The sequence below is a fragment of the Beta vulgaris genome, chromosome 2 (assembly GCF_026745355.1).
Source record: "Beta vulgaris subsp. vulgaris cultivar EL10 chromosome 2, EL10.2, whole genome shotgun sequence".
NCBI lineage: Eukaryota > Viridiplantae > Streptophyta > Magnoliopsida > Caryophyllales > Amaranthaceae > Beta > Beta vulgaris.
This window is the reverse complement of record NC_079203.1, coordinates 56,561,836-56,580,801: the sequence shown is the minus strand read 5'-3', so window position 1 is coordinate 56,580,801 and position 18,966 is coordinate 56,561,836. Positions and strand designations below refer to the sequence as shown.

Genomic DNA, 18,966 nt, shown 5'->3' with positions numbered 1-18,966 from the left:
AGAGTACGAAATGTCCCTTGTCACCGAAGTATCAAATCGCTACGGTTGTCCTACATTATGTAATAAAATGCTTTTCAAGAACGTTAATGAACCACATACAACATTTCATAGTTAAAAAAGAATTTGATATCCTATCTTTTTCTTCTTTCCATCTATCATTATTGAAAATCAGTGTTACTCCGACATTTTCAATTACTTCAAAAGCGAGGTGTCGTGTCGTGTCGTGTCCTACACGACACTTTACTTGGATACTTCATTTTAAACTAAAAACTTGACTTTTTTCTACAAAATAGCCGAGTCGGACACTTGGACACTCGTATCCGAGTAGACACTCAATCCGTGTCCGAGTAACATACTTGAAAATGTCCAATAACAATCAATGTCAATGTGTGGTAAGGGAAGCGTACAATGATGAGGTGACTGGACGAAAACTCACAGTAGCTCTTCTATTGTTAAGACAAGATTTGCGATCTTGCAAAATGTATTTATAACACGAAATTATAATTATTTCCACGATGAAAAGGGGTTAAAACTGCTTCTTCCACAATGCAGAAATACCAGTATCCACAGAAGTTATATTCAATAGTAAGTAGTATATTTATATATATGGTTCTGTATTTACTTCCATCTGATCACCAGAAAGAATCATCTGTGCAATCAGTTCAACATTAATCATCAGAGAAAACAAAATTTAATTAGTGACCAGCAGTCACCTAGATGGATTACAGTGAATAACATTATAGCACATTCAGGGAAAAAAAGGTGTTAGCCAGAAGATCTCAACAACTCAATTTTAGCTTCCTTTACGGCTGCCACCTCTGGTTGAATGTGTGATTTACAGATAGGGTCTCTGCCGGTTCAAAAGAGTAATACTCGACGCTCTTTGTATACTCGGTTTAGGAGTCTGAACAGCTTTTGCATGTGCCCCTCAGGTAGTGTGGAATTCCCTCTTCGATTGAAGTTAATAGCGATCTCGGATCATGAATAGCTCGTTAGCAGGCAATCATCCCAGTCAACGATATATTTCTGTAGGCATGTGAACAGTGAGAGAATGATCTATCCAGAAGATCGTATAGTATATGATAGATGAACTGAAATGTAATGAATAATTCATTTCTGGCCAAACTTCCAGGGAAGAGGAATTCTGAAGATTTTCCTGTGTTCACTTTTGGGAACCCAGACTTTCATTTGAGGTGTGAAGAAACAGGAGGGTGAGACTGTTGCATAATCAATCTCTATCAAGGTGTGACCTTGAAATGTTCTCAATATCAGAAACCCTTCGCTTGAAGACTTTATACCTATGTTGGTCGGACTAGGGTATGTTCCCAAGGCTCGGCTATAATGTGGAAAATCTTCGTGTTTGGCCCAAAGTGAAGTGTACTAGTGGCCATAGCTAGTGTTGAAACTCTGACAGGTATTTGAGGTAAAACGAAGACTCCGTGTAACATAAGCTTTATGCCAACATTACCTAGAACACTCAAAATTTTCCCAATGCAGGATTTCTAGATTTGGTCTGATTATAACATATCAAAGGCTCAACTGAAAATAAGGGGTCTCTCTTACCCTAATATGAGCAAGACATTATATTCCAAGAACACTTACAAATGAATATGAATAAGATGTACAGAGTATTTTGAAGGAAAATAAAACACATGAACGACCAACAAGGTGGTATAGATCTATGTACTGGTGTAGATTACTTTTTATCAATAATTTCAAGATTTAACAGGGAAACTGTGAAAGAGAACATAAACTATAAGGGACAAAAATTGGAGATAGGGCATGGAGGCTAACTCATACCGAGCTATTGTATAACAGACTTGCTATATAGCAGAAAATAACATACCAGGATTTATGAAGACCTAAACCTTCATCACTCCATCAGCCACAGAAGACATCAGATCCTCTCGGGATGCTGACCGTCTACTTTGAAGACGCATCTGACTTCTATGAGGGCTCCACATTGCACCCATGCCGTTGTTGTCAAATTGCATTTGTCCTAAGCTACCCGATGAAGGACTGTGTGAAACACCACCTACTGCTGAATCAGTGAGCTGAATGTTGCTTCCAGTTCCACCGAACCAATGTCCAATGCCAAATGACCTTTCTTGATCACCCACAGCTGTTGGACTCAGTGGCATTTTCACTCTAGCATCCCCTGAAAAACCCCAGAATTTTCTCATCATTTGGTAGGACAAAAGTTAACTGTAATGAGCTAAACATCAAAAGCTGCAGACTAGAAGATGCATGCAAGCAAACAAATCATATCTTTCTTGTCTGCCATTCTATAGGAGTATATATTACAACTTCATCTATTCATTCAGTGCAAAATTGCATTATTGGTTAGCAATCAACATCATCGAGCAAGTGCTTATCTCTAAGGTAATAGCGAGTCCACAGGCAGAAAAGAGACTTTCTTCACTACAATCAACATCTTAATATACTATATATTGCTCTTCAAGTGCAAGTGTAGGAGCAGACAAAAGGTCCAGCAATTGATATCACTCCAGTATTGCAAACTCAACTGAAGTGCTCAATATTAATTTATAGGCTGACATCTGCCAAAAAAATAGAACCTCTCATTTGACATGCTGCAGTCAACCATTAGCAAGTCCGTCAAACGTTTACTCTCTCTATTTCTCAATAAGCCTAACACTTACTAATAATGAACGTTTCACAATGACCTTAGCACTTGCGTCTGTATTTTATTTAGGACTTGTTTTCTCTCTCCTGTCACATGAGGCCACCTTTTCTTATATTATTCTCTCATATTTCTTGTTTTTTTTTTGAGCCAAGAAAAATATTAGCCATATTATGAAACAGAGGGATTAAAAAAAGGTCTATGACCATACAAGAAGATACCCTTGAAGATCAGAGCAAATCTGTAATAATCCATTCCACCTGCTTGTCCACAATATGATATGGAGAGCAGATGCCAGATAGTTGTTCATTTACAACAAAATAATATAGGGGGAATCAAGACTTTACCGGAAGTTATAGCACTCCAACGCTGGAACCGAAAAGGAGATGCAATATTGAGGACAGCAGCTGGAGCACTATTATGCCTGAAGATAGGAAGATGCGTTCTGCGGAAAAATCTAGGGAGCCAATTACCAGCACATGATAATGCACAGACCAGCACAAATGATGATATCAACAGAACAGCAAAAAGGATCACAGGATCTATCTTCATCTCAAATAACTGAAGCGAATGAAGCTCTGTTCTAGTTGCAAATGCCTTCCCGGCTTCAACAAGGGCAACCCCTTGTGTCCAAGTAGTGCCACCAGAGCCAATCATGATCTGACCATCAGTTATGTGCAAGCCTTCCCGCAACAATGAAACTGTATAGGGTGCCCTAAAGCAGTACTGTTCAATGAATGGTTGTGGAGGAACGCTTTTATATGCAACTTCCCAAGTTTGATCGCAATACTGATGCCCCTTCTCTAATACGTCATCCAGGGTTGCTTCTGAACTCAAGTTGAAAAAACGATAGACAACAAAGAAACCAGACATTGCAAAAAACTGACCACGAGGATGGGGAAGATCTTCGGAAAGAGCACATGGTTGCACATCACAATCAATACCAGGGCTAAGGTCTGACCATTCTGACAAATTAACAGCGACCTTTGCAACTGCACTGCACTCTGACCAATTCGGGGCTCCAATAAGCCAAACAGGGACTCCAGGTTTGCCTCCTTTGCCAAGGTCTTTCTCTCCGTAACGAGGGCTCCCAGCCTCTTGGTTCAGGGATGCACATTGTGAGCAGGAGTATTCACTTTTATATCCAGAATGTAAGCAGGGATGCCTGATTTCTACATTTCCATGAGCTAAATCTTCCTTGGTCACTTTTGGCATCCCTTTGAGAAGATGAACAACGGATTTGTCAAAGGCATCATTTAATCCATAACCTGATAGAGAATAGGCACTGAGATGATGGTTCACTGGTCCAATGCTCAGGTTTAAGTTAGTTTTGTTCTGAACAGGTTCCTTGCTCTCAAATGTTACTTGCAGTGATGAACCACCCAAATCGAGAGCACCAAAAGTAGGCTTCTTAGGCATGGCCCCTAAGACACTTGTTTCATAATTTAAAGCGATCCAACCATAATAAGCTTCCTCCATGCCACTGATAATCTTGATCCATTCCCGTTGACATGAGAAACGGGAGCTTTTTAGAATAGACCAAGCATGATTAAGAATCCAATCAGAGTCCGGTTTTCGTAGCCTACGAACACCAGCAGTAGCATAAAGGAAAAGAGAAGTACTCTTATGTGAATTCTTTGGAATCTGCTTCTCTGCCCACCGTAAAAGTGGCTTTATTGCACCCTTCAAACCGGTAGAGTTGCGTACCAATTTATCAAGCCCAGGCTCAGTCTCCATACGATTATAAGCACGCCCACTCTGTCCCTTTGGCTTTTTGTATGCCCCAGAATATGATGTCAAGACGATAGGAAGATTACTATTTTTCTTGTGAGCGACAGATGCTTCATATATGTATACACGAGTCCCAGTACTCCCACAATCAAGCACGACATAAAACTTGGACGGTCCACCGGACCACAAAGAATAAAGAAATTGACCAACTATGAACACAAGGAAGCCAAAGAAAAGCAGGCAGAGGAGGCTCGTCAATGTTCTAATCCATTTCTTTCGTGTAAATGGATTTGCTTGGGGTACTTTATCCTTTGAAAAACTAGGGCTGGAAATATCTCTACGGAATGCATGAGAAGGCTTTCCATTGATGATATCAGTCCCACCATTTGAATCACCACCTTCAGGATCTAATCGACGATATTGAGAAAAATCTTGTAATGACGAAGATAGCCTCATGTTCATCTGCCCGGGATTGCTAAAACTAAATCCATGACCAGAACCTTTTGGAGGTGATAATCCAGCTTGCATGTATGGGATGGAGGACGAGTGCCGCATGGATGGACGATTTGTTGCAGATGAGATGAATTCTGTGATTTTGCTAAAGACCATTGTTTGCTTAAAATCCAGGAACACTCATCTCTGTTCAGCTATAAGTTGGACCACTTTTTCAGACCAAAAAAATTAGCATTCAGGAATTCTGCAAACAAGATGAAATCAAAAGCACATGTCAAAAACGTAACTCCACCGTCTAACATATCTAGATTCTAGATCTCAACTCCTAAGAAATTCATTTTTTCTTTAGGCAGCTTTAGCAGAACAATTGAAGCGAACAAGAAATCTTAAGAGCTAACGAAAATAGTACATATCTAATTGTTCTTTGTGGACATAGACGAATAAAAAGAGAGGTAAGAATATATAGACAAACACATGGACTCACCAACTTCGTTATCAGCACATAGGGTAAAGAATTCACTTGTGTTTGAGAGGTTTCAAAGCTTAATTTTCAAATGAAATAGTTAGAATTCTCTTAGGAGTTTGTGTAGCAATCCAGTGCAGATAACAACATAGGCTCAAAAATTACCAACCATGCTAGACCCGCAGCTGATGTGCCAGAGGCCACTGGTGTAGGTTAAGTAATTGCCTAATATCTAGATCAGAATTTAAGGCACCTAAACATTCTTAATCGCAATCTCTTATCGCTCTACAATTATTCAAATAACACCCAAAAAATGACACATTCGTAGATATAAATGATAGTTCAACTCTAAAACTATTGAAACAAATTCAAATCTTGCTGATCCTAAAACATGCTGATGACTCTACTCCGGTCCACAAGTTTGTAAATTCAACTAATAGAATTCTTTCCACGATTTGCTTATAAGAGGAAACCAAGCTAATACACCCATCTCCGACATTTATCCCCAACAACCACCCATATTAGTACCGCTATCGACGGATTATGGGTGGCAAAGATGTATGCATTCTAATCCTTATTCATTGTTATCCCTACTAAAACTGATCCACTGATTCAGCTGATACTAGTAGCAAAGCTGTTTCCAACACACTCATATTCAAAGCATTTTTCTTAAAGGGGATAGTTTAAAGAGGGAAAAATTAATACAAAGTTGACCCCCATTTCCCAAATTCTCCAATGACCCAAATTTTCAATCCCTTCACAGAAATTAGCTCAAAAGTTTCAGGAAACTCCCAATTACATGTCACATTTAAGACATAATAACCCTTATTTTCCTCCCTCTACTACAAAAAAAGGTCTTATAACTTCAGATTTTCAAAGTGGGCATCTCAAATTGTTTTCTCTCCATTTCTAATATTTCAGGTCAATAAATATACAAAACAATCATATTAACATCAACTGATGATCAAATGAAAGACCCATGAAATACCCACAACACAAGTTACAAAATTTCACACAATAATTCCAAAAATATCAAACTAAGAATACATTAAACTACTATAACAATTCCAAATCTAATAACTTTTCTTGCAATGTAAATCAAAACTAACCTCCAGAAACCGCTGATTTTGCACAAACTTTGAACAGATCAATGAGTAGTATTGAATCTTCTTCCTAAGAGTCAGGATTTTGGGTTTTTAAATGCAAAAAATGTGAAAGAATCAGAAATTAAAGAGAGAAAAACAGTTGGGTGGGAAAAAAATAGTGAAGTGAATGAAATTATGCAGCGCATATAGAGTGAAACTTCTTCTTCTTCTTTCTCTCTCCTCTTTCTGCTGGTGTGATCTGATCTCCGTGTTTCAGGAAGATCCAACGGAAGCAACCCACATCAAAAAAAAATCCCTTTATTTATTACTTGTAAGAAAATGATTTTTTTTTTGGAAAATGGTGCTTTATGAAGTATTTTTGAGTGGGAATTTTGTGCGGAAAAAGGCAGGACAAAGAGGAAGGGGTGTGGTAGTATATGAACGTGTGAGATTGAAGTCAAAATTATGAAATTGGAAATTTTAGGTTTTTTTTTTTTACTTTTGCCCTTAAATGGTGGATTTAGGATTGCTAATTGCTATGTTCATAATAAAAAGTAAGTAGTATAAATTAACATGTGATTGTACTATTTTACTTTTGATAAGTATTTTTTGTCTTTGTTGGAAAATACATCTATCATATACTTGGGTGTACTGAGCAGCAGGTGATAGCCGAGTGGTATTAGCATCACCTCCGATCCCAGAAGTCAATGGATCGAGTCTCACCCCTTTAAAAGGAGAGATTCCTAATTTTCGCCCTTTAAAACTTGGGTGTACTGAAAGTGAGAGATAGCCTAGTGGTTTCCCGGTTTCAGAAGATCCTGAGATCGATTCTCACCCTTGACAAGTTGGGATCTCCTTTATTTCTCCAACTTGTTAAGGTTTATTTTTACCTTATTAAAAAAATTATATATGCTTTGTAATAAGAGTTTTGAGCAAAATAGTAGATTATGTTGTATATTTAAAACTAGATCATACTTGATTTCCTTCCTTAAAAAAAATATCATAGTTGATTTTTAAATTTATTAATGGAAAAAGGTTTAACTCTTAAACAAATTATTTAAAAACTGGCCCACTATTTAGATTAAAGATTGTGAAATAGCCCACTAATTAGAAAAAAAAATGGCCCACTATCGTGTAGATTTTAGAAAGGGATTGTGTTATATATTGGCTATTTTGTTCTTTCAAGCACAATGCAATTCAATCTCGTGGGATATAATTATGTGAAAGTATTGGGTCAAACCGTCTGACCCAATACTTTCCGTCGGACGAGCTGAGCAAGATAATGTCCTCGACGACCTTCCATCTGCAAATAGCCGCCTCTCCTCTTTCCCACCTTTTTTCCTCCACTGCCATTCTTACACTCACTTTCTTTCTCTTTCTTCAACCTCTTCAATAAATTGTTCGCAGGATGTACATTATTGCTGTTGAGATTTCTCTTTCTTCAACCTCTTCAATAAATTGTTCGCAGGATTCTCATATTATTACAGTTGGTATTTGGCAAAGAAAGCAGAACATCTCTACCATCAGGTTCACACTTGGCAAAACATAAACTAATTAAAGTTTTCAAATGTCATAAAACTTTAAAGAGTGGAGTATTGAATAACAAATTCGTTCATTCATGAAGAGTAATAAAAAAAAAAAAAAGATGTTAGAGAGAGAAAATGCTCCTCAGCCCTTGAACCCTAGCAAAAAGCCCCAATTTAATTTTTCCCCAAGTCATGCTTCCGATCTCCTCTTCTTCCTCAATTTTTCATCATATATCTTGTCTGCATCTTATCTCTGTAAGTGCAAACGTCTAGTTTTTTGGTTGCTTCTCTTTGCAACTCTTAATCTTCTCTTTAGTCGCCCTAGTTATTTTGCCCCAAATCAATTTTATAGCTTCTGGGCTAATTCATCATCATCTCGAGTCTCGAGGTGTAATTATGATCCTATTTGGAGTGTTAATGTGTTTAATTCATCTCAAGTTATCTCTCAAAAGTCGTTTAATTGGATTAGAGGTTTTCTTTTTCTCGAATTTATCTTTAAATCCGTCGGGGAAATTAGGGTCCTGAGGAGCTTTGCATTTAATGCTTGTGAGTGGTCTTTTCTTTTTTCTGGTTTGGTGTGCTGCAGTAGAGTTTCCTCTGCTGTTATTGGGCTACTTTTGGTGTTTCTAGGGTGTTCGTCTGCAGACCTACTGTTGCAGAGGAAGTTCGGTAGTCTCTCTTCGAGTTTGCTTGCATTAATTGTGATGGATTCACTCATTATGCAAGCTGTTGCCCAATCCCAGGCGATTACTCAAGACAGGTATATCATCAGTTCTATAAAAGGTATGATTTGGTAAGAATTGTATTCATTCATTCTATTCTCAGTTTTTTCTTCCTTAATATGCTCTCTGTCCACCTTAAATTCTTTCAGAATTCGTTCTCATTTATTATGGCTACTCCCCCCTCCTTTAAAGATGTTGTTACTTCTAGCCCTAATTCTGCTCCTGCTGATTACTTATTTTCTGAAAAACCTTTAACTCCCCCCTCTGAAAACCCTTCTGGTAGGCTGTCTCTTGCCTCTGACCCTCCCCCCCTCCTTCCTTTCCTGAACTTGTGGTGTTAGATGATCTCCCCCAAGTCAAACTTGATATAGAACACCTCTCAAAATCATGTTTGTTTGCTAAAATGCTTTCGGCCCCTCTTGATGTGCGTACTATTAGAGCCCGTACAAAATCTGATTGGAAGTTCATCCAAGGTGAAGTTGATTACCTTGAGATGGGCAATAATTGGCTGCTTTTGAAGTTTTCTAATCCCTCTGATGTGTCTCTTGTCTGGAACGAGCGCCCTTGGCATGTTCAGGGTGATTTGCTTATATTACAGCCTTGGAAACCCTTTTTTGATCCTTATCTTGAGGAGATAAAATGGGTTGACCTGTGGGTGCGCATTCCCCGCCTCCCAACTGAGTTGCTTAATTATGATTCTATTGCTAACTTATTATCTGCTAATGACATTGGGGCTCTGATCAGGCTTGATCAAAGCTCTCTGTTGAAGAATAAGATTCGGTTTGCACGTGCATGTGTGCGTGTGAATATCCAAGGTCCCCTTTTGGAATTTGCTGAAGTATGCAGGGTTGGTGATCTTGTGCATGGGTATGTCATTTGGTATGAAGATTTTTCTTCTGGTTGTTCCTTTTGTGGGGAATCTTCCCATGAAATTGATATTTGTCCTTTGTTGGTTTCTCCCAAGAAAGAAATAATGGTGCAGTTGCTTAAAAACCCTAAACAAAAAGACTTATTTTTATCTATGGCTAAAGCCTCTGGGCAAGCAATTCATGAGTCCACTGCTGAGCAAGCTAAAGTGGTTCATGTGCAGTCTAAACATTTTAAGAAGCACCATGTCCCTTCTTCTCTGCCTAATTCTAAGTCTGCTGTTGGTATTCTCCCTACTCCTAAGACTACTGGTATTGTTATTAAAGATTCTGTGCAAGCTGTTCATGTTAATGCAGGAAACTCTCTCCCTCCTCCTCCTATTCATGGAAAAGGTAAAGGCAAGCTGATCTTTGTGAACCCAGTAATTTCAGATGATTCCTCTGATGATGAGGCAACTATTCTGGCCCCTCTAGTCCCTCTCCACCGCCCGCAACCTCCTGGGCTTGAGACTGAATATGCTGGGGAGAGTCTTTCCCCCAGTTGCTCCCCTACTCCTCTGCGAGTCAACTGCCCCTCTGAGCTGCTGAGTGAAGCCCAGCTTCAGGCTCACCACTACCTTACTGAGCCATGTCTGGGACTGTCTGCTACTGGTAAGGATGATGATACTATTTTTTTGGTTGACCCTGCTGGCTCAGGAAGTCTTGGTGAGCTTAGTCCCCTTAATGCTGGTTCTTTTCACTCTCTTCATTCTGATAGCTCCATTGTTAAGCATATTGAGCAACTGGGGATGGATCCCTCTCTCCCAGTCATTCTCTCTTCCCAATCTGGTTCGGTCCGGAGGAGAGTTGATGACATGGAGAGTGATGATGCAACCTCTGCTCTGAAGAGGAAGAGAAATTAATCTGGGTAGCCTCCTTTTTTGTCAAGTAATCATGATTTAAATAGTTTAAATATGTCGATTGCTTTTTGGAATATTAGAGGTGCTAGTAGAAAAAATGCCATCTCTGAGGTGAAGGACTTTTGTAAGAGTTGTAATATAAAGATTATGGTAGTTTGTGAAGTTAAATCCCAATCCCCTCCCTCTGTAAGCATTGCGCACCAAGCTGGTTTTCATAATTTCGATTTCATCCCCACCATAGGGTTCTCAGGTGGGCTTTGGCTTTTTTGGAAGTCTTGTAATATTAATCCCTTTTCTTTATCTGTCGTTTTTAAGTCTTCTCGTTTTATTGCTGCTACAATTTCGTTATCTAACTCCCAGACTACTTTCATTGCTGTGTTTATTTATGCGCCTGCAAAAAAGAATTTTAAGCCTGAGTTTTGGTCTGAATTAGAAACTTATGTGGCAAGTCTTTCGTTACCATTTGTGATTATTGGAGATTTTAATGAAATTGGTTCCCCATTAGATAAGCTTGGGGGGGCGTCTTTTTGTCAATCTAGATTAACTGTACTAAATCAGTTTTACTCTCAAGTTGGCTGTGTGGATCTTCCTTTCTCGGGTGCTCGGTTTACATGGAGGAAGAAAAAAGCTGGTGCTAATAATATTCTTGAACGTTTGGATCGGGTAGTTGCTAGCCCAAGTTGGTTAGCACTTTTCCCACAGGCTAAAACTTCTCACCACCCATTTTCTTCCTCAGATCATTGCATCATTTCTCTTAATTACTTTACTTCCCAGACTCATAAGGCTCCTCCATTTCGATTTGAGAAAATGTGGTGCTCCCGTAAAGACTACGATGTGTTAGTTAAAAAAACCTGGTGTTCTCGTTTTTCTGGCTCTTTTATGTATTGCCTTACCAAAAAATGTAAGCTCCTCAAAGAAAAAACTAAATGTTGGAACAAGAGCCAATTTGGCAACGTGTTTCGTCAGCTTCGTATGGTGGATGATAAATTGGCTCTTCTTCAAGCTAGTCTTCTTCATAATCAAATGGATGAACAACTTAAAGTGAAACAAGACCTTTTACTTCTTAAGAAAGAAAAATTATTAGCTTTTGATCGAGAATATTGGAAACAGAAAAGTAAAACTTTGTACCTCTCTAAAGGGGATGCTAACACGAGTTTCTTCCATGCCCATGCTTCTATCCGCCGAAATCGCAATCAAATTAAAGATTTTATCACTAAGGATAACATCCCTCTTTCGGCTCCGGCTGAAATTTCCCGTGCAATCACATTAGAATTCCAGGCTCGATTTATTTCCAACCCTCAATGTCACTTTAATAGACAAACGGATTTCTCGACCATTTCTCCTATTATTTCGCGTGAAGACAACGATCTTCTTGTGGCAGATGTTACTGGGTTAGAAATCCAGGCGGCAACTTTTGATTTAGCCCCTGATAAGTCTCCCGGCCCTGATGGTTTTCCGCCGTTTTTCTTTCAAAAGTATTGGACACTCGTCGGAAACTCTGTCATAAGGGCGGTCAAAGCCTTTTTCCATTCTGGAAGAATTCTAAAGGAAATTAATCATACCTTCCTTGCGCTTATCCCTAAAATTGATAACCCTGCCTCAGCTAATCATTTTAGGCCAATTAGCCTTTGTTCCACTATTTACAAGATTATTTCCAAAGTCATTACTAATCGCCTCAAAGGCGTTATGGGGAAGATCATTCACCCTCTGCAGGGGGCTTTTGTCCCGGAACGTCTAATTCAAGATAACATTCTCCTAGCCCATGAAGTCTTTCACTCTTTTCGGAAAAAAGGTGGTGAGTCGGGTTGGATTGCAATTAAGCTAGATATGGAAAAAGCTTATGACCGTCTAGAGTGGCCTTTTATTCTTGAAATGCTTGCCCAACTGGGTTTTTGTTCTCGCTGGATAGGATGGATCAAGGAGTGTATCTCCACTACCTCCTTTTCGGTGCTAGTGAATGGGGTGCCTGGGGACTCCTTTCAAGCTTCTCGGGGGATTCGTCAAGGTGACCCCCTATCTCCCTATCTGTTCATTCTTAGTGCTGAACTGTTGGCGCGTCAATTAGCGCTGGCCAGCAGTCATCGGGATAAATTAATTGGTGTTACGCCTGGTCATTCGGGGATTCGCATCCCTTTCTTGACTTTTGCAGACGATACTATGATCTTTGCTAAAGCCTCGGATGCTAGCTGTTCACTGATTAAAGATATCCTTGATAGATATTGCTCTCAATCCGGGCAACTGGTTAATTTTCATAAATCGTCCTTTCAAGTCACAGCTAATGTGTCTGAATTTGCCAAACGTAATTTTGCTACCATTCTAGGCATGGATGAATCGCAGGACTTAGGGGAATATTTGGGATGTCCTATTATTTCCTCTCGAGTGACAAAAGAAACTTTTGGTAAAGTCACTTCCCGAGTGATTAATCAATTACCTAAATGGAAGGCCAACTCTCTTTCTCAGGCAGGCAGAACAGTCCTTATCCAGTCCAATCTGGCCACTAAAGCTAACTTTCAAATGCAAAGCTTTTCATTACCTAAATCAGTTCTTTCTTCTCTTGACAAATCTTATCGGAATTTTTTCTGGAATAAGGATCCTTCCAATGGCAATTCTAACCTCATTGGTTGGGATAGAATTTGTAAACCTAAAAAGTTTGGTGGTCTGGGTCTTCGAACGGCTCGTGTTAATAATGTTGCTTTACAACTTAAATTGCTATGGAAATTATTAAAGGATGATCAAAGTTTATGGGTTAAGCTAGTTTCCAAGAAATATATTAAGAATGGGTCGCTACTTTCTCATAGAGTCCCTTCGCTAGCCTCTTGGCAGTGGAAAAATTTGATGAGATTAAGGGAGGTCTTTTCCCAAGGGCTTCGTTGGCAGCTTGGGGATGGTCGGAGCATTAGATTCTGGGAAGACAATTGGATTTTTCAGTATCCGCTGGCGTCCATAGTTCTCCCTCCCCCGGGCTCTTCTAATCTTTTGGTTAGTTCTTTTATTTTGCCTTCTCGTTGTTGGAATCGACCCTTGTTAACTAACTTCCTCCCTAGTCATCTAGTGGATACCATCTCTGAGTGCTTCATTCCCGTTCATTCTCATCCGGACTCTCTGCTCTGGCGCTTGTCAGCGGATGGTGAATACTCGGTTAAATCAGGGGCTCTTTTAGCCCAAGGCGCTTCCTCTGTCACTCTTGTTCCCATTGATTATGAGTGGATTTGGTCGCTTTCGGTTCCTCCCAAGGTTAAGTTTTTTCTTTGGAAAGCTTGCAATGATGGTCTCCCCACCAAAGATCGTCTTGACAGGAGTCACATCTTTGTCCCCCAAGATTGTCCTTTTTGTAATCATCACTCTGAAACTATTATTCATCTCTGTTTCCTTTGTCCTTTTATGTTAGATACTTTTGCTAAGTTGCATGAGGCCTATGCGTGGCCTGCTCTACCTTCTATTGACCAAGTCCAGACTTTTGGTTTTAGCCATCTCATCAACCATTGCTTTGCTAGTTTATCTGCTTCTGAGTTTAACCTTTTGGCAATTGGATGGTGGTTTATTTGGTTTTTTAGAAATCAAGTGCTCTTTCAGGATTCCTCCTCCTCCCCTCTTTCGGCAGCGGTTGTTATTCATCGCTTCTCTCAAGGGTGGTTGCGATCGGGGCTTGTTGATGGTGGCTCCCCTTCTCGTCCGGGGACTCGGTTGGTTAAAGTCCCCCGTTCGGGTGATGCTGTCATTTGGTCCCCCCCCTCTCCGGGTTGTGTTAAAATAAATTTTGATGGTTCGAAGCTGCGCAATGGCCAGGCTTCTTTTGGTTTTGTTATTCGTGATCATCTTGGTGAGGTTCAGGTTGCGGGAGCTAAGTCGTTAGGTATGTCTTTGTCGATTCTGCAAGCTGAGGCCTGGGGTCTTCGGGAAGGTGTTCGTGCAGCTCTGGCTCTTGGCTTCTCTGTTATTATTATAGAAGGGGATAATCTTGCAGTCATCAATGCCCTCAAAAAGGCTTGGAATGTTCCCTGGGAGATCGCTAATATTATTTGTGATGTAGATGTGGAGCTGCGGCGATTCCAGAGTGTGCAAATTTTTCACATCTTTCGGGAGGCTAATAGAGCGGCGGATTTCTGGGCCAACCGTGGTCACGTTACTCCTTCACTCGTGTACTCTTTTCCTCCGTATGATGTTGATTTCTCTCTTATCATCCGAAAGGATGTTTTAGGCTGGCCTCCTGATTAAGGAGGTCCGTCTAAGTTTTCTTTTCCTTATCAAAAAAAAAAAAAAAAAAATTCATGAAGAGTAATGAAGAAGAAGGAGAAGGTGAGAGGAAAGCAGAGGTTAGTGTTTTTTTTTTAATATTAGTTAGTTGTTAAATGAAAGAATAATAAAACTAAGAATCCAAATTACTTTCATTTAGACCTAAGTTACTTTCATTTAGACCTAACTTACTTTCATTTAGACCTAAGTTACTTTCATTTAGACCTAACATACTTTCAGTTAGACCTAGGTTACTTTCAGTTAGACCTAACTTACTTTCATTTGGACCTAAGTTACTTTCATTTAGACCTAACTTACTTTCAGTTAGACCTAAGTTACTTTCAGTTAGACCTAAGTTACTTTCAGTTAGACCTAAGTTACTTTCAGTTAGACCTAAGTTAATTTCATTTAGACCTAACTTACTTTCATTTAGACCTAACTTACTTTCAGTTAGACCTAAGTTACTTTCAGTTAGACCTAAGTTACTTTCAGTTAGACCTAAGTTACTTTCAGTTAGACCTAAGTTACTTTCATTTAGACTAACTGAAAAAAATGAAGATTAACTGAAAACAAATGAAGACTAACTGAAAAAAAATGAAGACTAACTGAAAAAAAATGAAGACTAACTGAAAAAAAATTAAAACTAACTGAAAAAATTAAGACTAACTGAAAAAAAATTGAAACCACCTGAAAGTCGTCCGACCAAAGATTATGGTCGGACGAGTCCGACACAATACGTTCTCTATAATTATATAGGCAACTTAATTTAGGATGGAGGAATGTCGCGTATTAAGTGACTAACTTAATTGAATTTTATAACTCTACAATATGCAGAGCTAATTGTGAGATTAAGTTTGATCAATTATATTCTTACATTTATTTAATTTCTAACAATTTTGATAGGTGTAACCCTATAGAGTAACTATAAGCGTTAGAAATATCTCATAATATGGTCCGTATTATTTTATAAGAACTTTATTTAATAAAAAAAATATTGGAGAAAGATAAACATATTGAGTAGGATGTAACTCATAAAAACAAATTTACTATAATATATTGCACTCGCTCTGGAAAATTAGACTATTGAGGTCAAGTGATTTACATTCTTCCATTATGCAAACTATGTGTAAAAAAAAAATTGCAAACTAGGCTTAAATTAGGTATTAGTTCTTATTGCATCAACCAGAAGATAAACAAATTAATAACCTTGTCAAATGTTATGGTGACTAAGTCAATTATTATGAACTTAGGTTAACGTTGCAAAATTCCTAAAATATGGAAATAGTATAATCCATCTCATATCATTATGCACAAACAAAGCACGATATGCAATTGGTCAATATATAATACTATCGGACATACTACTCAATGACTTCTTCAATTCACACACAAAAATCTAGTTGTTTCATAGATTGTACACATATAAATCCTTTCATAATTCCAAAAATCTTCACTATCTCTCTCTAAAAAAGGAGACCATCTCTCTCTAGAATTCTAAATTCTATAGACGAGTGCAAAAACTTCTATACACACCCAGACTTCACATCCTCTTCCTAACACCATCCACAATGGATGATCCTTACCTTCCTTTTTACCCAAACAATAATTTTGCGCCTAACCCACTTAATGAAAACGGCAACCTTAGAAGAGTAGGCATTCAGATCGAATCGGAAGATAACGATACTACGCAGGAGGATTACATTCTCTATAACTCTGTTCTAGGAAAGTTTAAAGATTTGCGAGAATTCACTGAAGCCAAATATCTAACTGGGTAACGACAAGTTGGTTAACCCATGATGAAGTCACAGTCAAGAAAGTAGGAAAAGTCTTCTTCTTCCTATGTGTGGATGATAGGGATAGAGCTGGTCTCATTGATATGGGAACAGCTAATTTCCAAGGAGCCTTAATCCTGTTCACTAAATGCGTCCCATATTCATCCTTTGATTCTCACTCCTTCCAAAGAGCTTCTATATGGATCAAGGTGGAAGGTTTACCACTCCTATACAACAAAGAAGATACTGCGCGAAGAGCTCTAGAGAAAATAGGAACTATCCTCTACTTCGACGAGGAATCTTCTCGCGAAGGTTTTAAGGACTACTTAAGGGCAAAGGTGATCATTCCTATCAACAATCCACTTGTTCCAGGTATTTACTTTAATAGACAAGAAGGTCCTAGAGTTTGGGTGGATTTCCGATACGAAGGAGTTTTTGTCTACTGTAACAAATGTGGTAGAATTGGGCATAGGAGGCCGAGATGCCGAATACCCATGGCTATTGCACACAGGCATTTTGGAATGGTCCTGGAAGATATTGGTCAAGGTGTGCACCCTACCATTGTTTCACAAGTTGCTATTCCGCTCTTTACAAACAAGATGATAGGTTTAAAACGTGTTGAAAGAAATAGAACCACCCAAGTGAACCTGGTGGATTCCTGATTCAGAGGGATAATGAGGGTGATAGCCTCTCGGAGCGCACCTTAAGTGATGATGGATCAAACCATGATAACTCCGATTCAAGTGGTTCATCAGGAGCAGATAGTCCACCAAATCAAGACGCTGGGCACCAGGAGGAGCCAAATAATGGTCAGAACATCGATCACCAGAGTCCACCTGTTAGTAAGGAAAATAATTGTCCGGAATCTTCCAAAAGGAAGAGAAGCCATGATAATGATCATGATCAAGGAAGAAAGAAGACGAAAATGGATAAATCAAGATGTCTCAATCGGGGGAGCAATACACAAGTCAAGACTCATGATGAATTTTCCTCGTTCAGCGCGAGCCCCTCTGTCCTTTTCCAGACAATGGAGACCGAAGACCAAGAAAAAGGGGCACTTGCATTTACTCATCAACAACCAAAGAGGAAATGCTCTCCTACTGGCAATGAGTTTAATGAGGAGTTGGAAGAGTTAAGGCGGGAGAAGGAGAAGCGACGGAGGATAAATGCTAGAGAAGTGCCCAACCACCTGCATGGAGAAATGAGCCTCATCCCTACAGGTAAGTTTTTCTCATAGCAGTATGCATTTTGATTTTAGGAAATTACAATAATACCCACTACTCTCATGCAAAGGGTACTAAAGTAATTTCCTATAGTAAGTTTTCGAAAAATTGCCCTGAGTTTTACTTCCAGACTGCTCTTAGAGTTTTTCTCCTGGCATGCTGGGCTAGAAAGAGAAACTGGACTGCAAATTCCCTCGCGTCAGTACACTTAAACTCTGCCATCTCTTCTATTTATACCTCATCTACCTCAAATATTGTACTTCAGAATCTCCTCTCAAACCTCCCAAGCGAGCACCCAAAAATGGCAAACAACTCAAAAAATTTTCCTACACCACCTTCACCTTCTACAAACACCATTAACCCTTTTCACCCCCACGAAGAAGTTAATCTAGCGATCTCTTCCTCAATGTCCAAATTTCGGAGAATGACCGTCTGCAGTTTCCTAATGATCCTTTCAATGACTTCTCTTATACCTTTTGGCTCAATACCCTACTTCGAAACCCTCAACCACATCTACTACTGATTTTCAGGAAGGCCTATGTTCGAGGAAGCACTACGCTTCAAAAACCCCCCAAATTCTCCCTCTCTAAATGCTGCTCTACCAAGTTCCGACCGTTTGATCCTCTTCTGCTAAACACTTTTACATTTTCTTCCCAAACATCACACAAATCTCGAAAGATTGCTCAAGGAAAAAACTACTGTTCACGAGTCTACAGGTCTGTCATCTTTCACCACTTCGAATTCTCCTTTACACACTCGTGCGGATTTTGAACCCACGAGTGCATCCTCGTCACAAAAAAGAAAGTGAGGGCCACATCTCTCTCCTTTTCGGATTGGGATGAGAAGGCAGTTGGTCAAACTGGACCCCCATGTTCCTTTTGACCAAAGTCTCTCGACCCAACATGTTGTGCAACCCAGGCCCATAACATCAACTATAAAAGCTTTGATACCACCAATCTGTCCACAAACTCTTCTTCTGATTCTCACTCTCTTATTATACTCCTCCAATACTCCAACTTCACAAGGTTCTTTTAATTCACACTTCCGATTTCCCTGGAAGATTGGGATCTTTCCATAGAAACATGGATCTTAATGCCTTGTGGAGTTGGAAGAAATAAAGATTCTCCAAAGAATTGACCCTACGCCCACCCCTTTCATCAAAAGAAGGAAAAGAAAGGTTTGGCAGCATAAAGGCCTTATAGCCCAAATATCTGAAATCTTTCGAAGCTAAGGCCAAAAAATTACTGCTGCGCAACTCTTTGATCTCAACTCTCCACCTTCTGATGATCAAACTCCTTCTGAACCTCCAAGGGTTAAGCGCCTCAAAGTCCAGAAAAAAACGAAAGGAAAGG

The 18,966-nt window shown here is 39.3% G+C and overlaps 1 protein-coding gene across 1 annotated transcript; it reads right to left on the bottom strand.

The window, feature by feature from the left end:
• Nucleotides 1–573: 573 nt before the first annotated feature.
• LOC104905972 (probable apyrase 7) lies at nucleotides 574–7,055 on the bottom strand. The gene is made up of 4 exons (XM_010694645.4): nucleotides 6,398–7,055; nucleotides 2,989–5,069; nucleotides 1,847–2,158; nucleotides 574–1,026 (listed from the first exon to the last, which is right to left on the bottom strand). The coding sequence occupies exons 2-3, from the start codon at nucleotides 4,979–4,981 to the stop codon at nucleotides 1,863–1,865; spliced, it is 2,289 nt and encodes a 762-aa protein (XP_010692947.1). The 5' UTR covers nucleotides 4,982–5,069; nucleotides 6,398–7,055; the 3' UTR covers nucleotides 574–1,026; nucleotides 1,847–1,862.
• Between the last annotated feature and the right edge of the window lie 11,911 nt (nucleotides 7,056–18,966).